This window comes from Colius striatus, chromosome 4, assembly GCF_028858725.1.
Source record: "Colius striatus isolate bColStr4 chromosome 4, bColStr4.1.hap1, whole genome shotgun sequence".
NCBI classification, from domain to species: Eukaryota; Metazoa; Chordata; class Aves; order Coliiformes; family Coliidae; genus Colius; species Colius striatus.
This window is the reverse complement of record NC_084762.1, coordinates 48,204,422-48,225,769: the sequence shown is the minus strand read 5'-3', so window position 1 is coordinate 48,225,769 and position 21,348 is coordinate 48,204,422. Positions and strand designations below refer to the sequence as shown.

Below are 21,348 nucleotides of genomic sequence, written 5' to 3'. Positions count from 1 at the left end.
ATTAGGGCTAAACTTGAAAAATCCCATCCCATCAGTTTGTCTGAATGATTTGCCATGCATTTTACAATTTATTAGCAATTAATAGAGTGTGCTTGGCAGCCTGGCAAATTAAAAAGTATTCAGCTGATACCCAGCAAGCAAAACACTTTAGAAATGCCTATAATGAGCACAGTGATTTCAGAGATTTCATGACGAGTTTGAGTTTCTTGCCTGCTTCTGTCAATTTGACAGTATGATATAAACTGAATTGCATTAAAGGCAGAGTGAAATCACAGAATGGTAGGGGTAGGAATGGACCTCTAAAGATCATCAAGTCCAACCCCCCTGCTAAAGCAGGTCCATTTCAAAACCAATTCTTTTAGATGTAATTCTGTGGAAAATTTTAGCTTTTTGTTGCAAAGTGGAATGCTACTACAATTTGAGATACTGGATGTTTCCATGTAATAGAAATAGGAAAATAGCTTTTCTCATTTGCAAGTATTAGTCTTTTGGTTCTAATGATATTCATCCTTACATTTGTGTGATAGAGTACCTGTGTTTTTGCAAACTAGGTTAAGTAAAACAAGATCTGAATTAAAATAATTGCCTCTTCTAGGACATCTGTTCAATATTAAAAGAATATCAACTCCGTCTGATACACATTATCCAAGATAATGTTGGCTTTTTCTTTCATTTTTAAGCTTCTTTTCAATTGCATCTTATATTCCCAAGCTCTCTGAAATGGTGAGTCATTAGGAATGTAATTTCAAAGACTGCATTTAATCTCTTTATCTTTTCCCACAACTGGTTTACCCAAGGGCACAAGTAAAGCACATGTAGCAGATTCCCAAAGGCCTCCCAATCATTCTTTCTTTCTTATCTGGACTTATTTTATTCTCACTTTACTTAAAACTGTTCTAAAAAGACACACTGAGTTGCTAATTTTGACTGTGAGGGAATTGGGTGGCTCTCTACATGGATTTGAATGAATTTTGTCTTCTCTTTATATACAGGCATATAAAGGTCTTGCTTTTTCTATTGTTAAGGGGTTTTTTTTAAGCCTTCTCCACATAAAACTGTTGGCCAAGTGTAAAAAACATCAAGTATTAAGTAAGTAAAAATGAATTAATTAAACTCAGTTATTAAGGTTGGTGAGTATCAAACATAAACACCTAACTGATCTCTACTCTCAAGTTTAAAGTCCTAGATTAGAACATCAAGAATGTTCTACGCACACTACTCAGAAATAAGGAAGGGAAAAAAAGAGAGATCTGTATTTCCAAGTTGTGGATAAAATGATATGTATTCCAGTACAGTAGTTGAAATGCATCAATATGTCTTATCACCACATGGAAGTGTTACCTCTGGAGAAGAAACGGCTAGTAGACATGGGAAACTTCCTACTATAATTTCGGGGGATATTTTCCTCACTTTTTCTTGTCTGAATCTCTCCTGTGTGTCACCAGATTGTATTTAAAACTTTGCTCGTGCCTTGGCAAGTTCCAAGCATAGCCACTTAATGGTGTAGCAAACACAGACCAACTGTTACTGTTCTGATCTTGTAACATATTCTAGGTTGAGGATATCTTCCCAAGAAACACATTTCTTTAGTTTAAATCAGCTTTCCCATCTGTAATGAAAAACTTTTCTCTCGTGTTGACCTTAAGGTCCAACTAATTTTCCTAACAAGATGCTAAAAAGGAGCCTTGGCTGTAAATGAGACTCTGATTAGCCTTGTGCATGGCTGCAGTTGGAATGCAGACAAAAACCACCCAAGACAAGCAGTCTTCATATGTCCTTCTCAAAGCTCGCGACGGGCAGGGTTATCTGCCAAGTATGGGAGACAGTTGCTGGCCTCGACTGGAGAGTCTCAGTGCCTCTCTCCCAAGCAAACGTGATGCAGGGACTCCATGTGGCTCTGCTGTGGTAATGCACCTCAAGCACTGTGCCCAGGGTGCCAAACATGTGTCCTAAAAGCATTCTGAAGAGGAAAAGCATATTAAAAAGGGCAGGAGACAGAAAACAATTAGAACCTGGGAAAAATCTCATATTACGTGACCATGAAGGGGAGAAGACATATATCTATGTTTACAGCATACATAATCTCAAACTCTGTGGTCAGAATGAATTGTATATTTTTATAGCCCATCCTTCTTCTAAGACATAGCAACCCAACCTGTCCTCACCCATCATTTTATAACCTGTAAAATAATTCACAGAAGACAGTACTGTTTATGTCATCTACAGCACAGAATTTTTCCATGTGCTGACATACAGGAACACAAATTGTCCTCCAAGACTGCACATGAAGCAGAGACTAAAGCAGCAAGGGGAATTCTGAGGAAAAGGTTTTACATTTCAGTTTTTATCCGCTGAAACTGTTCTATATGTGCACAAAGGAAGCTTGGTCCACGTTCCACGGGGTCAGACTTTGGGTTTATTTCTGCACAGAGATTGCTCCTGGAAATTTTATGCTCGCACTCTATGTGAGCAGGGAGAAAGCAAAGAGCAAATCTGTTCAGATAGAGCAGTCTTTCTGTACGACGTGCAAGAGAAAGGTATCATCAGTTCCCTCTTCCAAATTCTCCACAACTGTGACAAAGCCCTTCGTTTGAGGACCAGAGCTGACAAAGGCAGGCAGATTTTAATGTGGATTATTTGTAAAGAGAAGAGTCTGCTAACACCCCACGATGTATCAACAACTAGCGCCTCACCACTCTCTTCCTCTCCCTCTGCTCTTCCCCTGCCTATATTTTTTCTCTTGCATTGTGTTTTTGGTGGGTTTTTTTGACAGCAATTTCCATTAATCAGCAGATTGACATTGTTTTTCTCCTGCTTCATTAGAGACATTCAGCCTTCCTGCGTGAGAAAGGCAAAGTTCAAAAGCACAACTAATTAAAAGCAACTAATGACCAAGTTGGCCTCACAGGGAGGGCAGGAAACACAGCTTGCCTGTGGACACTTCAACAACGATCTGTCTGACTTCTGTGCTCCCAGCAGACAACAAAATGGTTTACGATCAAAGGTTTGCTTCTCCGGATGAGGTCTGTTTGCAGACTGGCCAGATAGTGCTTGGGATGTGCTGGAGCCATCCAGTTGCCATCATTATGTTTTTGGGAGTGACCCTAGGCCACCGACTTCATGGCTGTACAATCACTGGGTCCATGCCCATGTCTGGCTGTCACACACTGGAATATATGTTAGGAATCACTGGGAATACAGGGGTGATGCCCTGTACTTCAGTAGGCCAGAAGCAGCTCTGATGGAACCCCGAGCAGTACCTTGGATCCCAGTTAAGAAAAGCCGACTCTCAGAAACCAGTTCAACCCATTCCACCAGGGGGCATTTTTGATGAGGGCAAATGGATGAGTTTTTTGATACTGTTGTCTCTTTAGGGGTTGTTGCTATGCAACAATCAAGTCTCCAAGTTTTCCCAGTCACAACTGATGTAGTATCGCGATAGAACGACATTTCTGTTAAAACAGACCTATAAACAAATCCTAGCATTGATTACACCAAGTTTCCCCTTCATAAAACGAGAAGAGGCAGCAGGTGCACACAGATGAATGCCTCAACACTGTCACAGGCAAGGAGAGGGAAGTAGAAGACAGCTGTGGCTGTCTTGGCAGGAGTGCCAGATGAGGGAGGTGTGACCCAACAGGCACTGCTACTCAGAGACTCACAGCTAGATGTTCTTTAAGAATACATTTGAAGAAGTGTCCCCTACTCTCACCTTGTAAGAACTGGCTTCATGGTACAAAGTACATCAATAGTTGGCTCATAAACATCAGTTTCGGTAAACTGTCCCCATCTCCTCCAAAGACACGAATCTACATCAGCTTAAGTTTTTTAGCCCGAATTCCCTTTCTTCTTCACTGTTTAAAGATGTGAGGGAAAAAACCAGCTCAAAGAGCACAGCTCACTCTTCTGACAGCCCAGTGACTGCAATTGTGATGTGCTGCTGTGCTGGAGAGGACAAAGATTGCCAAGGCTAATTATGAACGTAACAACCTTTAAAGCTATTTTTTTAGCTGACTTTCCTTGCTGGGTTTGACTGGCTCCCTTTTTCTTTCCATTCCTCTGGGAAAAAGAAAACATTACTGCAAGACTGCTAAAAGCACAGGTAAGCCATAATTGGGAACTGCAGTTAGAAATTACTGCCACTAGAAATCTTTATCTGAAATTCTAAAATTTATACATCAGACATCTTTTTTTTTTGGTACACAAAAGTTGCTCAGACTTTTGGCATCTCTTCAGGAATTTCTCTTTATTTTTGGAAGGGAAATTGTAGCCTGTCTTTGTTCTTGTTTCTAGATTTTTTTAAAATCAATCTCTTACTTGTCAAGATGAACTCTGGTTTCCTTTTCTGGCATTAGAACAGCTAGACAAGAGATATGAAACTTTAAAGGCACCTGAAGTCTTAAAAAATTGTCTAACTAAAGAGGAAAGGGTAGTTCTGAGATTGTATTAAGCATACAAGTGGTTCCTTACTGTCCTCTAGTGGAGTAGTGCTACCCTCAGGGACATTAACCACTCCTTTCTGCCTGTAACTAAACCTGCTGCCCCTTGGTGAGCAATCTTTCCTATTCATTGCTCTCACACGTCAGGGTTTTACTGGCATCCACCACTCCCCTTCTTCACCATCTTCTCAGACTGAATCTTACCTTCTGCTTTGCAAATTCTCCTTTTCTCTTCTATACTCCAGTTCCACGTGTACACTGAATATTTAACCAACTTTCTACTTTGCTATCCACCCTTTCCCAAAACACTTAAAACCAGGCTGAATGAAACAGCTCGTAGCAGAACTCCACCGTGAATTCCTCCTGCTGTGAGGATTTGTGTACCTTTAAGCAGGTAGTAATATCTAGGAGAACGTTTCAGTGACACTATGGCAGGTTGGGTCTACTACAAGCCAGCAGAAGAATAATGTTGTGACACCTTCAGAGTCTAAGAGACCATCAGAATGTCTTGCCTTTAAGAAGTGTTGACTTCTCATGTTATATTTATTCATAGGTCTGAAAATCTTGGTTTTTAAGCTCTTATCAATGAGGACAGTTTCCAGCATCCCATAAAAGTCATCAGGCTGCAGTTCCCACAGTCTTGGAGTCTTGCTTGAAGTCTGATGGCAGAATTCTCATCAAACTTCCTTGACCATCAAAGCTGCTTTCAGTGACAAGTTCCATGCTGCAGTTTCTTCTCTCCCTTTTGACCCCAAGGGATGGGCTGCAGCCTGGCAGCTTGCCAACACTCATTGCATCAACCTTTTCTGCCATTTCTGTTTACAACAGCTCTTCCCACCCACCCAGCAAAGAAAGGTTCTCAAACACTTCCACCATAAACATCAATGCAGAAGTCCCAACTTTGCTTGTCAACTTACCCCAAAATGTTCCTGTTATCAGTTGATCATTTACTCTACCAACTTCCTGTGAAATTTGCTCTGATAGTTCTTAAAAATAGGATTTATAACTAATTAAGAAACATTATTATCACATAACCTACTTCATAGAAAGTTTTTCCTTCGATGATTTACAGTGTGACTCCACTTTTTGTGGACAAAACTTCTACATTGTAAAGGTTCTCTCTAGTTAAAAAGCAGCTCCATACCTTTTTTTTTTTTGTAGATAAATATTTGTTCAGAGTGCATAATAGTTCTAAAAATAATTTTCAAGATACCTGCAAGAATTCCACCTTTTTGACAGCACCTATTAACTTTCTTCAAAGTTTTCTACTATTCAAGAAACTACTGACCTTGACATGGATTCTTTGACAAGCCACTCCAAGAAACAAGCTTTACAGTGTCTAAATATTTATTGTCAGCACATTTTAGTATATATGCCAATGACTGAAGATCTTCTTTGTTGTTTGGCTTCATCCCGTTGCTATTCTATAGGATATATCTCTGAGAAATGCTAAAGCAAACCACTCAGCTATGCAGGTACATTAGGAACAGTGCCTAGTGATACATCTTCTATTTTTCTGCAAGGCCCGTGATTTAAACTTAAGAGGATTTAGTGTTACTTAGGTGTTAAATTAACTTCTTTTTTTCCAGTTTTCTTTAGGCATATGCCATAACCTCTCCACCAGCAGAACCCACCAACAATCCTATATAACTACACCTTGAATTAAATGGTTCTTCCACAAAGTTTTGAAATGCATACTTTTTTATACACAACAATATATATAAAATACTAGAACAGAAAGTACAGATATATATAAAAGTATCTATCTATATATATGAAGTACTTTCTATACTTTTATTTTAGCTTAAGGCAGTTAAATAGTTGCTTGCTTTAGGATCTCTTTAAAAAAAGGGAATTCTCACTGGTTGAACCTAACTCTGCCTGCACGCTGCTTGAACTTTTTACGCTGTTCTAGAATGCTATTTTATTCCTAAACATCTTATAGTGTTTTTTTGCCTGCTTAGTTATCTAAAAGCATTACACTGCCTCTATGATACTAGATGCTCTTACTCCGTGAATGCAAGTATAAAACTATATTCCCTACTAAAAAAAATAATTTAAAATACCTCTGGAGAATTCTTCATGATCTAGCAGACAGCAACAGTTATCACTTAAGAGAACTCTGTGCACAGCTGTCATCCAAATTTAGAAATAACAGTGCTTATCTGTATCAACAAGAGAGCCAAAGAAATAAAAACAGATCCAAATTAAGAAAAAAAAAAAGAGAGATTTTGAATATTCTAATTTAAACACTGAGGAAAACATGGTGCTATAACACCAACATTTAAGAACGACACGTAGACTTTGTGGTTTTAATATCTCCAAGCTATTAACAGTAGATATGTTTCATATTTAATGCAGCTTTATTACAAGTAGATATAACTGTTATTGACAAAAGAGAAAGGCTATATATTAAAAAAGTCCAGTGCAAAATAAAAGCACCCTACAAAATCTGCATTTCTGTTGTTATTGACAGGCACTTAGACCTTGCAAGAACAAATGATGTCGGAGCAGTTACTGACACAAGGCGTAGACAGGATTTGGTGGAATTTTAGCTGTTGACTTCAAAGAGAAAAGGAAAGGAAGACCCATTTTCTGACAGGTGCAAAACTTCATACAAAATGTATTGACACAATATGAAACAAACATACATTAAATAGTTTTGTTTCCTGGTACGTCAGATTTTCAAATGAATTTAATAAAATTTACATATTTAATGAAACAATTTATCTATCATTGTGGAAAACGGTTCTTTATTTCAGGTTTATATTAACTATAAATATCTAAGGACAGGAAAGATACTCTTCAAATTGGCGTGCCTTACTTCCCCATCCCTTATGTCTTCTGCTCTTTGGCTTTTGGAGAAAACATTACAGCATAAGGCTGCCGTCTTTTTGGACGTTGACAAGGAGCAAGGTCCTCTTTAATATATCCTTAAAAGAGAAACACAAAGTAAGAAATACAATATAAAAGCACACAAAATTTTAGTTTCTTTTTTTGTTTCCCCTCAGAAAATATGATTATTATTTTTCCCCTTTTGTGGCAACTGGTTCCCACTGGACAAAAAGTGACGAGGTCTGAGGGTGCCACATCACTAACAAAAACATTTTGCTGCTTTCTGATAGATGACTGCATAGTAATGCAATGCAGAGAGATAATACTGAGGAGGAGAACAGAAACTATGAATTGCTCACTTATTCAGAATTGCATTTTGCATCATCAGTTCTACAGAAGATTTTACATAAGAGTAAGAAAGTATGCAAGTGCTGCATATTCAGTTGATTAATAAGTCACAGTCCTAGTTGTAAAGAGAAAACTTCAGGCATGTGTGTTTCATAGGTCTAAATGGTACATCCCTCTGTTTTGAGGACATTCTTATTTACTAAAACTTGGCCATCTGTAAAATGCCAAACATGGACCTATGGATGAAACACACCGTGAAAGCTCTCTGGTAAGGAAATTGTGCAGAAAATTTCTGTAACATCCACAACTTAGTCAACACTGATAGGAAGCAGATATTTTAATGCCAAGCAGTTACAGCACCTGGCTTTTGTCAAACTCTTACTGTTTATCAGCGCTAACATCTGCTGAAGCAAGAGTAGTAGACTCCTACTTCATAGCTGGAAAATACTGTCTCTGGAACTCAGTTATTTAAAAAAAAACCCATCATAAATCACATTTAGTTCAAGACACCAATAAGAAGTAGAAAATACATTCTTTGTACCCCATTACTTTGGAGTGACAGCTGCCACTGCTCATCATGGGAACTCTCTGGTGTTTTGGTGTTCTTGCTGCACTCTCATATAATACCAAGAAAAGGCTGTTCTAATGTCTGCCTCTGATAACTCTGTTGAGGACCACAACAGCTGAAGAGCTCTATTCTCAAGCAGAACAAGGAGGTAGCCAAGAAACTAATTTTAACCTAATAGGAAGATGACAGATGACACCAAGCTGGCTGGGTGCATAGACCTGCTCGAGGGCAGAAAGGCCCTTCAGAGGGACCTGGACAGGCTGGAGTCATGGGCCGAGGCCAACTGTATGAGGTTAAACAAGGCCAAGTGCCAGGTCCTGCACTTGGGCCACAACAACCCCAGGCAATGCTACAGGCTTGGGGCAGAGTGGCTTGAGAGCTGTCTGGCAGAAAGGGATCTGGGGGTATTGATCAAAAGCAGCTGAACATGACCCAGCAGTGTGCCCAGGTGGCCAAGAAGGCCAATGGCATTCTGGCCTGTATGAGAAACAGTGTGGCCAGCAAGACCAGGGAGGTGATTATCCCCTTTTACACGGCGCTGCACCTCAAATACTGTGTCCAGTTCTGGGCCCATCAAGACATTGAGGTGTTGGAGTGTGTCCAGAGACAGCAATGAAGCTGGTGAAGGGTCTTGAAAACAAGTCTTATGAAGAGCAGCTGAGGGAGCTGGGGGTCTTTAGCCTAGAAAAGAGGAGGCTCAGAGGTACAACTACTGGAAGGGAAGTTGTAGTGAGGTGAGGGTCAGTCTCTTCTCTCCAGTAAAGAATAACAGAACATGAGGAAATGGGCTCAAGTGGCGCCAGGGGAGGTTTAGATTGGACATTAGGAAGAACTTTTTCACTGAGAGGTTCATTAAATATTGGAAGAGGTTGCCCAGGGAGGTGGTGGAGTCACCATCCCTAGAGATATTCAAAAGACACACAGATGAAGTACCGAGGGACATGGTTTACTGATGGGCCTGGCAGTGTGAGGTGACTGGTTGGACTCAATCTTAAAGATCCCTTTTTTTTTTTTTTATGGTTGGAAAAGACATTTCAATCATGTGAAGTCATAAATGGACATGCCTAGCTCTTAGATCAGCTTTCTTATCAGCTGGAACAGCTTAAGAGGCCTTGTTCTCCTTGAAAGATAATGATCAAAGGCAGTTCTAGAGCAGCAAGAACTCTCTGTCATGACTTCAGGTAAAGCAGGAACAGACTAGCCTCAGCTAAGCGCTACGAGCATACACAAGAGAGGAAAGACACTGCTCACAAAGGAAGTGGCAATTCATCAAGGTTCCTGAGGTGCTGGCTAGCTGGATTGAGTGATTCACTTTTCCTTATGTGATATCAGAGACATCGTGGAAAAAACACCCAACATTTCCCTGTAGCCTCACCAAGCCCAAGGAATCTTAATAGCCTGCAAATTCTGTGACTATCTTAAGTCTTTGCAGTGGATATTTAAGAAGGGGGAACTTGATTAGGACTTGAAGAGCAAATTTGACATTTGTTCCCCACAGTGGGGGAAGGCTTAAAGTTCTGAACATCATGTTTGAAATATCCATATTTCTTGGAAATATAGCTTCAAATTTAAATTGACTTGGTATTATCTTGCTTAAGCAGTATGATTTGTATTATGAAAGTTAAAAAAGCCCCTAAAAATCAAGACTCACTGTTCTGAAACATTAAGGATGACACTGCAACACTATCACACAAGAACACATACACATCTCTGGCTACATTTTTCTATGCCTGACCTGAAAGTGTTATAAGAACAGACAAAAATCAGGTTAATGCTTCACAGATAACAACTTAATGCACAAATACTGATGTAAGTAACTCAAAGAGAGCTCATATAGGGGTTTCACCACTTCTGAAGAAATGTACATATAGCACACTACAACCTCACCATATTTTACAATTATTACTGAAAACTCATTTCTATGCCAGGGTCTAGGATTTAGAAGAATTATTTATGGAAGAACAATCTGAGTGAAGAGGAGTCAAAACCCCCAAACAAAACAGCTTTTGAGTGTTACTAACAGGCAGAGTCCATGTGCTAAAAACTATTTAGTCACACCTTACCTTCAACATTTCCATCATCATATGGTATTGGGGAGCTCTAAAGATACAGACAAAGCACATAAATAATGCTGTCTGTCTCTCCTCAGTAAGTAACATCTCTTGGCCTTTGCCTCAGAAAACGTTGACCCAATTCTTGCTTTGGTTCAATGGTATGTAGGTATTTAATTAAGTTCTATGAAAATACCAATTATTTCTTCCTTCTATATCCAGTCTCTAAGAAAGCTTCCCTCTATTTACTTCTAATAGGACAAGAGCTGCTCAAAAAACCCCATATTTATTCAAAATAACGTCTGCTGCCAAGTAAAAAAACTTCAGCAAAAATGGGTGAGAAAGACTGTTTTATGACCTAGAGATAATTTCAGGGAACCATTTCGGAAAGATATCTCAAACAAAACAATAAACAGATTTTAAAAGTGCTTTGTAAGCTTTTTTTCCCCACACAAACCTCTTTCCACACAAGTTTGGGTGGAAGGAAATCCAACTTCCCAGAAATTTTCAGGAGTATTTGGAGGAATGTAGCGAAATCTGTGTCTTGAACAGGAAGCTAGTTTCTTTTCTCTCTCTTCTTCTGGAATGTCTGCATAATACTGAATGTCAGGAGGGAAAAAAATTAATCCAAGTTAACAAATTAATATATAAATGACACTGTCAATTACTGTTTAACAACACAGTTATCTAAAAACAATGGTGAGGATAGTCAGGAGTAAAGAATCATTATCCAAATGACAAACTCCCGGTCTAGTATTCCACAAGCTAACTGAATTTACAGATTAAGTATAACCTTAAAATGACAAATCTGTTAGCTTTATATTTTTTTAACACACCATAGGTACATGGTTTAGGCATGTGTACAATTACTTAATGTCAACAGTTTTATTGACTGATTTTATAAAGCTAGGTAGCACAGGCGTTGAAATAAATGAGAATTTTACAATAAAACAAGTTTCAACTTGCATTTACAAATAAAAATAGAAAAGTGAAAAAACACAAAAACACACTACAAAAAAATCCATCTGCAGAATTATTTCTAGTGTTTAAATTTACAGTAATAACAGCAAACTTAAGTCAAAATGCTTCCTACTTTAATACACTTAAATTATGAGTAAATAAGGAGCTAGATTAACTAGCTGACTAACAGTGGGTCTCCAGAAACTACTTGCCAGCTCTGCATTCTCTGGAGTATATAGTAAACTGGCCAGCTACTCTTTCATCCCTGTCCACTGTTCCTAAGGCTGCAACAGAAAAGCATATGCACTCTCCAGACTTTTTTGCTGGGTGCTCCTATGAGTAGCACCACAGAAAGATTAGTGTCTTTTCCATGCAGTTTTCTACTGTTTTATTTGGTGATGCTAGTTAGCATCTCCTAAAAGTAGCAGTCTGGCAATTAGATATCACAGAGTGGCAAAATATTTTCAAAGTGAATGCAGGGGTTTTGATTCAAGTGGTAAACTTACAGCCACGGTCTGGATTGCACAAGAAACCTAACCCTTGTAAAAAGGGTAAAACAATTCTACTCAAATAAGTGTGCAACAATTCAAACCAGCAAACTGAAGTTAAAAACATAATTCAATCAGCTGGAAAGTGATCTACACTGGGGAAATCAGGAAAGGCACAGAATGCCGCTGCCTCTACCTATCTACTAGTAGGATTTCAGAACACCCACTTGGAATCATAAAGTACACCAATAAATTCCTTTTTTCCTACTAGATAAAATATAAAATATAGACAAAATATAAAATAGGCATAAACATCCTCCTCCACTGATAAAAGTTAAGAAATAAAACTGTGTTAAGTCAACAAAATTAAAGAATTCTACAGTATCTGTGTAAACCAAGTCAACTAATAGCCAAGTCTTACTTGGGAATAATTTTTTGTCCTTTAAATAGTCAGAAAATTTAGAAATCAGTCTACTAAAAGTTTGCAGTGCAGTTTTTTCTTTTAAAATGTTTATGATTACTGAAGAATATTTACCAATGAAACAACAAAAAATACAGTACAGTTTTGTAGGGACAGAAAATGAAAAGATCAATCAATAATCGACAAGTTTATATTCAAAAGCAATTACAAAGTTCAGAGGTTTTTTTTGCTTGTTCAGAAATCTGTTAAAGGAGTGACAAAGAACATGCCTGCTGAAGAGCAAAAAGAACCCTTGTCTGTTTTCTAGGTTGATCTCCCTATCAACAGCATTTTCATCCCACATGAAATACTCTAGCTTGGCTTTTCCATGTGTGAAAAGATATGCAGAAGTCTCATCCTGCTGTGTCTTCACTGTTAAAAAAATTATTTACAGAACTGCACAATTTGCAGTCTCAACAAGAATAAACCTTTAAAATGTTCCTCTCATTAGTTTAGCACAAAGCTAAAGAGCAACTTCTGTAATCTAACCGCACATAAACATCTGACTGATTCTCCTACTTATCTGAAGTGTAGCTAACAAAAGGTACTTTTACAAACTACCAGTAACTCCTGTGTACAATCTTCCTCTGATTGCATGGCGAACTAATAACAAAGCAAAACAAGACCTCTTATCAAGTGATCTACACTGTAAAGTGAATAAGATGCTTTCACAGAGTTTTAAGATCAGGACTTTGATATCAGTCCTTTACTGCATGTGCAGAAGTTAAATATCTCATCTTTTCAGAATGACAGGGTTCCCAGACAGAAACAATTTACTGATTTCTACCCAGTCCCTAAATATTTCCTTGGACTTTCGAGACTTTTCAGATCCAGATGAGTAATAAATATGTCAAGACTTTTTTAAAGCATCTTTTATGCTTTGTCTACTACTCCCTTCTTCCATAGGCATTTCATTCAAAACTACTTTCAATAAGGTGCAGTGACACAGCCAAGCATTCCACACATTCCCCATTTTGACTGTGGTAGTCTTAAAAAAAAAAAAAAAGAGATCAAAATCAAAGCCAACAAACAACCCAGACTTTTCTGAACTTTTAGAAACCTAAGATTGTAATATTGGAGCTGTAAATGTTTCCAAAAAACATAGTTACTAGTTACCATAGTTCTAATTTGCCACAAAGTAACAATAACTGGATTTGCTGAGAAGAGATGATCTGTAGCTTACAGAGGCAGGAAATTAAACCTCTTAACACATGGCTCTTGCGCCAAGAAATAAACTGAAGGCTTCTTTTTTTCATTTGGTTTTAGTTTTTTTCCAACATCTTGTTTTCTTTTCAACTCTTTAAATAATTTTTTTTTTTTAATGGTATTTGCAGTTGGCTGTAAAACTTAATTATCTGCATGTAAAAGAGTTTTACCCAAGCTGTTCTTCAGGAATGGGTTTTTGTTAAAAGTCTACTCTTAATAAATTTCTTCAGCTAAGTAAATGTGATTTGACTATAAAGCAAACAGCAGAAGAATATACTAAAAATGTTGGCTCTATATAGATGTGGAAAATAAGTGAAATAATTTTAGAGAATCCATCATTATTCAGTCATTTATACCTCATCAGAACTGTGGATTATGTGTTAGATCATTGCCTAACTCCAGCCTGAAAGTCTATTAATGACCAAATGAAATACGTCCTTAGTACACATAGAGTTACTTCAATATTTTATGTCTAAGAGTAATTTAGTATTTTGAAAGGGAGGAAATCAAGTAACATGAAACCTAAAATCTCATACTTTTTAACCTGCTACTTTATGCATGTATTTGCACACGTATACATGTTGACACCTATGCTGGTGTATCTGAAAACACAGACATCTCAGAAAACAAGAAAAAAAACCCCACACCCCAAATCAAGACATATCTATACACAGGTACAACAGGAAACAGAACTTACTAATTCCAGTACCTGTAAGTTTCGGGAGATTTTTTGAGGTAAAGTTTAGAAATTTTAGAAACTAAAGAATCATTCTTTACCTAGCTAATGTATTTTTTATTACCAAAAGTTTTAACGGAAGCATGATATCATACACACATAAAAAATAAGACTTCAAGTTATATGCAGTTACTACAGGTAAAAACTATCAAATCAACCCCAAACTAGGTAAAACAGCTTTGGTATAAACACTTCTCTGCAACTGTAGGTACTGATGAGGATATTAGATTCGTAATTTCAACAGCACTTTAGCAATTAAAATACTAGCAGAGTTAGGAGAATGGAAGATTAACCAAGTTTTCAAGCACTACTTACTATTTCACATTCCTTACAAGTATGGCCAAGCAATTTTCTTCTTTCTTCTTTTTTCCGAATAACCTCAATATGAGGAAAATCTAATACAGCATTCTTCCTAAAAAACAAAAATGTTTCCACACGATAGCACATTTATTTTTTCTATGTATCTGGAAATTTCCAATTTTTACAACACAATTAAAAAGAATCTCAAGAAAAGAAAAAAAAAAAATCAGAAAATGACTGCAAACACAGGCATACTGCACTTCATAGCTGAACAGGACTACTTTTGCAACTAAAACAGTTCCAGGATTTTAAAAGTGTAATGTGATCTTTTACATATCTGGTGATGTGTGTCTCATTATTGTGGCTTTTCATAGTGTGAAAGTAATTACTGGATCAAAAACATTAAAATCTAGATCTTCTGTAGAATACTTGTATTGTCTGACAAACAGATGTGCTTGCACCGACTGATTTCTGCAAGAGGAACACATGTTGGAGTTCAAGAACAGAATATATTCTTTTCAACTTATGTGCTCATAGAACACCAAACAAGTTTTCCTCTACAAAGAACACATATGCTAAGGTTAAAATAATACGCTAATAACTGAAAGGCTTGACATCATCATGCAATCAAGATTCAGAATACCAAGGATGATTATGCAGAAACGCAATAGTTAGGAAAGCACTAAGAGGTACAGTCATTAAACATTATTTATCTGTTGCCTAGAGGAAGGGGCAAAAATGGGAGAGAAAGAAAGGTTTTTATTTGTACAAGCAACTCATAGGGTCTTCGCTCGAATTCATGACCACATGACTGTAAGACACAGCATGGATTTTAAAATCCTGCATTCAATAAAATTATAAAAAGCAAAAGAAGTATTTCCTTCTCTTTAGCAAATGTGATAGGCAGTTCAATATATTTATTCCCCTTTTTTATCTAATTCAATCTTTTATCTAACTGATCATCTTCTTTATATAATTATTCCACATTTTACCTGTGGCTTCAGCCATTAGTATGTTGTGCACAAACATGTTTATTTTGTGGAAGAACAAGTTCCCTGTAGGGAGGTTATAAAGAGTTTTAAAATGCTTGTACAGAACAAATCAAATTACCTTTCATCACTTTTGAAATATGGCTCCACAAAAGCTTTCTGCTTGGCTTTATCTTGTTTATCCTCATGTTCTGTAAATATACAAGCAAAACAAACAAAAAAAAAAACCAATGTCATGTAAGGTTAACGGATGAGAGAAACATCTGTAAAATTATTAGCCAGCTATTAAGGAATACAAAACTACCATGTGTGTTCAGTCTGAGACAACAGATTCAAACAGATACTAAAAATAATATCGACTGGACTGAACCAGTGAACGAAAAGCATTACTGGAGTAGCAGAAAAACTGCAGTGAGACAAGTTAAAAAAAAATAGGCAGAATAGCAAAAGAAAGGTTGCTTAAATTACAAAATACTGCAAAATGTTTGATAGAGCCTAGAATACAGAGAAGAAAGCAAACAAATAACTGGCGCTTCCTGTAAGAGTCCCTTTGCTGTATAGCACCTATGTCAACTTCCATCACATGTTTCATATTGGTGTGGTGGCTATACAAATGAACTACCAAAATAGTTTTCATATTGGTTTGTGGTATGGACTTACAATGAACACACTCTCCTGTGAATTTATCATCCTTGTTCCTAGAGAAATCAACTTATTTCAAGTCAACTTTTGTGATTTAACCTGGCTAAAAAAGACAAAACAAATTATATCCCACTTTTTAGTTTCTTGCTTGCTGCTGTTATTTCCTTATCCTGCTCTTCACCATGAAGAGTTTCTTTTTCATCATACGCAGAAGTACTATCTTCTGGTAGGCAGGACTCATATTCTTCATGGGCTGTCTGATCAAACATCTCCATTAATGTATTATTCTTTTTTTTTTCTCCTCCTATTATAAAAAGCATAATGAATACCCAAATCAATATCTCCACAACTGAATTCAAGAAACTGCATTTTGATTGACTATCAAAAGAGCTAACATTCTTTCTGCTCTAGTACTGCTTAACTCCACATCAGCTATACATTTATTCTTTCTGCAGCTTCTCTATCAAGCTTTCAAATGTGGCCAATACTCATTTATTTTGCACTTATTATTTATTCATTTTTATCTCCTTCCTGAAATTTGATTAATTGCTGAACTACTTTGACGTACCTTTAACCTTAATACTGGACACATTAAATTTTTGCTCTTGTAATTATGGAGTTATCCAAGCAGAAGGAAATACTTTCTGTGGGTAGGAGGTAAAACTATGGAAATGTGATCAAGTTGCAACAGCTTAAAAGACCAAAATACAGTGTTAAAAGTTACTGTCCTGCAGCCATGATTCATCACATATCATACATGAAATGTGATATAAACATATTTGGATTTATTTTAAATATACTAGTTCTATTTATACGTCATTAAAAGTGAAATTAGTTTTCCCATAGAAAGTCTGATACAATTACATAGCAAACTTCCAAAGCTGTTTGTCATTAAGAGTGACTGTTGCAGGTTACATCAGATTATAAGGTAAATACTTAAACTCTTTAAGCACTGTAAAAGCATAACTGCTGGCTCTATCTCAGCACAAATGCTATAATTTTCTTAATCTAAGTTAAAAAAAAAAATCAGTGCTTTTTTGCTGCAAACCATTTTTTACTGTCTACTCAAACAGGGGGGTAAAAGATCTTACTTGGACTGCTTTCATGGTTTTGCTCCTGACTTTTCATTTTTAATATCATACTTTCAGTAACGTATGTGTAATCCATATCAACATCTTCCCCTCCAACTCTTGATTGAGAACCATCCTAAACACAAAAAGCAAACATGACAATTGCACTCAGAAGCAACTGGTGTAGTTAATATCATTGCTGTGTATCTGAAACACTTTCACAACAGTTGCTGACTTTTTCTTGGACTCTTTCTGTGATTTCTTTTTTCTGCAGTAACGTCTGCATGACAAAGATGTAAAATCTAGGTAGGAGAGTAACATGTTTTGAAATTCAGATGTGAAGCAACTACCCTGGTTGATTACATTACTTGATGGGCAGTAAATGCCTTAAAAGTTTTAGTATCAAATTCTACAAAGACAGAAAGTAACATACAGAACATTAAACATTAAATGTACAGAAATTAAGGACTGGGCAAGTTAATAGATTTTAAGGTAGCCTTTAAGTGGCAAAACAAACAGAATTCAGGAAAATGCTCATAGACTAATAACCTGCAACCAACTCAAGGAAATTACTTAACAAAAAGAGATATCACAGTGAACATTTTCACTGGAAAGCTATGGGATTTAGAACATTTTTTTTGTCTTAAAAGAAACCTCAAGCCACCCTTAAACACACCAGTTTCATACTCAGCCATCTGACTGAGCTTATCAAATAGACTAGACACTGGAAGTGTTTTAGGATAACTGTAGTGTACCATACATAAACATTTCAGCAATGCAAATGTAACAAATTAGCCAAATTTAGAGTATTGTTAGAAAGTGGTTTTGGTCTGCCCAGAATTAAGTTCAAGATACTACTTTTGTAGAATGTTTTGAATATAATAGAACGTGCAAGCTTGATATGCAAGTTTACCTTTGTATCAATCACAGTTATGTCCATTTTGTACTGTGAAAGGTCAGCACCTGGGTCTATGCTCCACTGGAGGTTTTCTAAAGGAGGTTTATCTTTTAGGTCTGGATGCAGAGAACAGGATAAAAAAGACAATCAGAATCTAATTCTGCCAATGGTATTGTATAGTTAGTAAATTTTAAGACTGTATTTCTTTTATCAATTCATCTTAGGGTTTAGGGACTGACTTTTGTCAAACAATAAACATGTTCATTTGGTGTAAATCATATTTTGTTGGAAGAGTTAGAAATAAATCTTGAAGTTTTTTGTCCTATTCAAGGAGCACATCACTCATTCATGTTTGTATGAGGTATGTAACACGTAAATACTCTTGCAGGTCAAATCTCTGTGCTGTGCAAATCAGGCAGTATTAATACTGAAGACATTAGACTGATAGGAATACAAACACCAAGTCTTAGGATATGAGGGAGTACAAAAGTGTCTGGTCATTGCTGCAGAGACGGCACCTGATTTACCTGTGGTCTGGGTTCTAAGCTACATCACCACACCAACTACTGACACATCTTTTAAAAATTCATAATGGAAGTATTTCTAGATAGAGTACATGGTGTAACAGCTCAGCTAAGGAGCACAGAGACAGCGATTCTGCAATCCCAGTTTGAAAAATAAAGTTTTCACTTAATAGGAAAGAAAATGCAACAGCATGTGTTCATTATCATTGAAGGTACAAGATTCATTAATGGATCATCAGGAATAATGAAAAATATTAATAAAACAGCTTATCCTTGAGTACAGTTTTCAAGCATTTGAACTCAAACTTCCTGAGATTTTATTTCAGTATCTGTAATTCATATGCTGCAGTAAACAATACCACTGAATAAAGGAATAAGAACAAGGTTCCTAGCCTGCGCAGTGTACAGTTGAATGCCAGTGACACATGTATAGGCAAAAAATGCCAGGAAGATACTGATTTAAAGTGTGGGGGGTGATTTTGAGAAGTCCTGAACAGATTGAGACTGAGTTAGAAGCAGAACAGAGAAAGTGACTGAAGTGAGAGAAAAGAAGATATGAAAAATATGAAAAGAAGATATGAAAAATTCTGTTTAACCATAGCATAGGCTGGGGGAATATTTTCATCAAGTTACCTTGCTCATTTTGCAGTGCTTTATTTTTTGATACTCTACAAGGGTTTGGTTGAAGTACAGATGCTGGCTCAGACTCTCCATGTCCTGTCCTTGTTTTCTTTCTATTTGGTTCATGGCCACTGGCAACCTAACAACATATTGCAATTTTACTATTTCCCAAAACTTAAATATAATATTTCAAAGGAGAAATAATGACAAAAAGATTCAGAAAAGCATACCTTCACACCATCAAAAAGTTGCTCTGTCTCTGTAGAACTTGACAGTGGTGGAATTTTGCAGGGAGAAACTTCTTCCTTCATTTGGATCTGTTTTTTCTTATCTGGGAATGTTTTTCCCAGCACTGCCTCTTGTACATAGGATTCCTCTTGTAAATCTCTGCCAAACAAATAGCTCTCATTGTTGGCATTTTGCAGAGACGACGAACTTTCAGCGATGGGCCTCCCTAGCTGTAAAAAAATGTCATGCAGAGTCGCCTGCTTCAGTCTATTTTTACAAGTCTCCTCACTTCCTTGTTTCTTCTCTTGACAATGAACACCAGAGAAGCGATCAGACAGATCCAAGGGCTTATCAACTGTATGCTCCCCATTAATATGCTGAACATCTGATCGAAAGGGCACAGAGTTCTCTTTGTTGAAGGATGTTTTTTCACAGCTAATTGCATGCTCATCTTCAGCTTTCTTTCTCTTAGCACATCTGCCTTCTAGCTGCTTCTGGTGCACGAGAAGGAAATCGTTCTTAATCACCTCATTTTTAGCTGTGCAAGTATTTCCAACATAGGCTACAGCCTCAGTGTTCTTTTTCACAACTATCTGCCTATTGATAGAGGCCTGGCTGATAACAGAGTTGATTTCTGTTCCAAGATTCAGTGGTGCAACAAAAGCAACATCTTCAGATTTTGATCTACCTTTATGAGATCTGGAACTAGAAGGATTGTTGAAGAGGTTGGTTTTGAGATTAGGCTTTAGTCCCGAGTCTAAAATACAAGAGGCATGACTGGTACTTGAGTTTTTCTTCATATTGCTAGAAGCTCCAAAAACAGGAGAAGCTACCTGAGAATCCCAGCCAACATGTGGTGGAGTGTTCTGAGACGGATCTGAAAGACTGAATACAGTAAGAGATTAGATATTTTCCCACTGTATGTAGAGGGCTGGGAGGAAGGAAAGAGACATATAAAACGTATAAAAGTTTCCTAACGGTGACCTGCTTTAAAGTTGTCAAGAGTTACTAATATTAACTGAAAATAGAAGGAAAAAGAAAAGAGAAATATAAGCCTACCTAGGAATCTCATCTACTAAAGGCCTCCCTTCCTTTCAATGCAGTGAAATGGAAGAAAGTGAAAATGGCTGCAATAGTAGCCTGTCTAGGGTCTTGTATAGATCTTGTAACCATAACAGATTCACAGAGCTTCTGCAATTGAAGGAAAAATGTGCAAGCTTCTTTCAGATACTCTGGTTTTCACTTGTCATCTTTAAAACATACATTTAAGATGTTTAAGTAGAGGCTTAAGAAAAGTGTAGTTTAGACTAACACATCCTGAGGAGAGTGGGAAGGGCAACAGTCAACTGCTATGACATCTAGTCAGCAAAAAAGTTTTCTGATCATTTTTCTATCTCAGCTCCAGACCTCTTACACTCAGGTTTATGGGCCTGAGAAAATATCTTGCAACAAAAAGAAAGAAGTGAGGGAGGGACTGTGTACATAAGAAGTCCAAATCAGAAGTCTGAGAACAAAGTAAAAATCCACAGGTTTGCATTCTATCCACTCCTTTGCTTCTAATGTTATTTACTTGAAAGAAGCCCTTATAATATGAAAACATTTCCATGTCTGTACCTTTAAAGCAAACTGTTGTAAGGTTTTAAGTTCTCCTAAAACTTCATTTAAGCCTGCTTAAAAATATTATTATTATTATAGCCAAGTGGAAACACACCCTAAATTGTTGTCTTCATTTTTTGATTCAGAAGTTGGATGTTTTCTTGAGTCTTCAGACTGTATGCTCTCTGGGGCTTGGCTCATATCAGTGTGGGGAGGACTCAGTACACTCTGGGACTCCTTGCAAGAAAAAGGAGAACAAAGAAAGGAAGTGTGAGAAGGCATTGGAATTACAAATTAGAAATAGGCTAGGTTTGCACATAAATATTCTGAAGATCCATTCAAAACTCTGAAAAAATAAAATAAGATAAAAGATATGAAATTTTGATCAG

At 37.0% G+C, this 21,348-nt stretch overlaps 1 protein-coding gene across 4 annotated transcripts in view; it reads right to left on the bottom strand.

The window, feature by feature from the left end:
* Window positions 1-6,769: 6,769 nt before the first annotated feature.
* RBBP8 (RB binding protein 8, endonuclease) overlaps window positions 6,770-21,348 on the bottom strand; it is a 46,610-nt gene continuing 32,031 nt past the window's right edge. For all 4 annotated transcript variants that reach the window (XM_061995276.1, XM_061995278.1, XM_061995279.1 and 1 more), the window contains 10 exons: window positions 21,075-21,196; window positions 19,366-20,248; window positions 19,148-19,274; window positions 18,006-18,106; window positions 17,114-17,228; window positions 16,156-16,326; window positions 15,502-15,571; window positions 14,407-14,503; window positions 10,699-10,840; window positions 6,770-7,372 (listed from right to left, as the gene is read on the bottom strand). In XM_061995276.1, coding sequence (XP_061851260.1) covers window positions 7,275-7,372; window positions 10,699-10,840; window positions 14,407-14,503; window positions 15,502-15,571; window positions 16,156-16,326; window positions 17,114-17,228; window positions 18,006-18,106; window positions 19,148-19,274; window positions 19,366-20,248; window positions 21,075-21,196 — 1,926 coding nt within the window. In that variant the 3' untranslated portion in view covers window positions 6,770-7,274. The remainder of the gene's footprint in view (window positions 7,373-10,698; window positions 10,841-14,406; window positions 14,504-15,501; window positions 15,572-16,155; window positions 16,327-17,113; window positions 17,229-18,005; window positions 18,107-19,147; window positions 19,275-19,365; window positions 20,249-21,074; window positions 21,197-21,348) is intronic.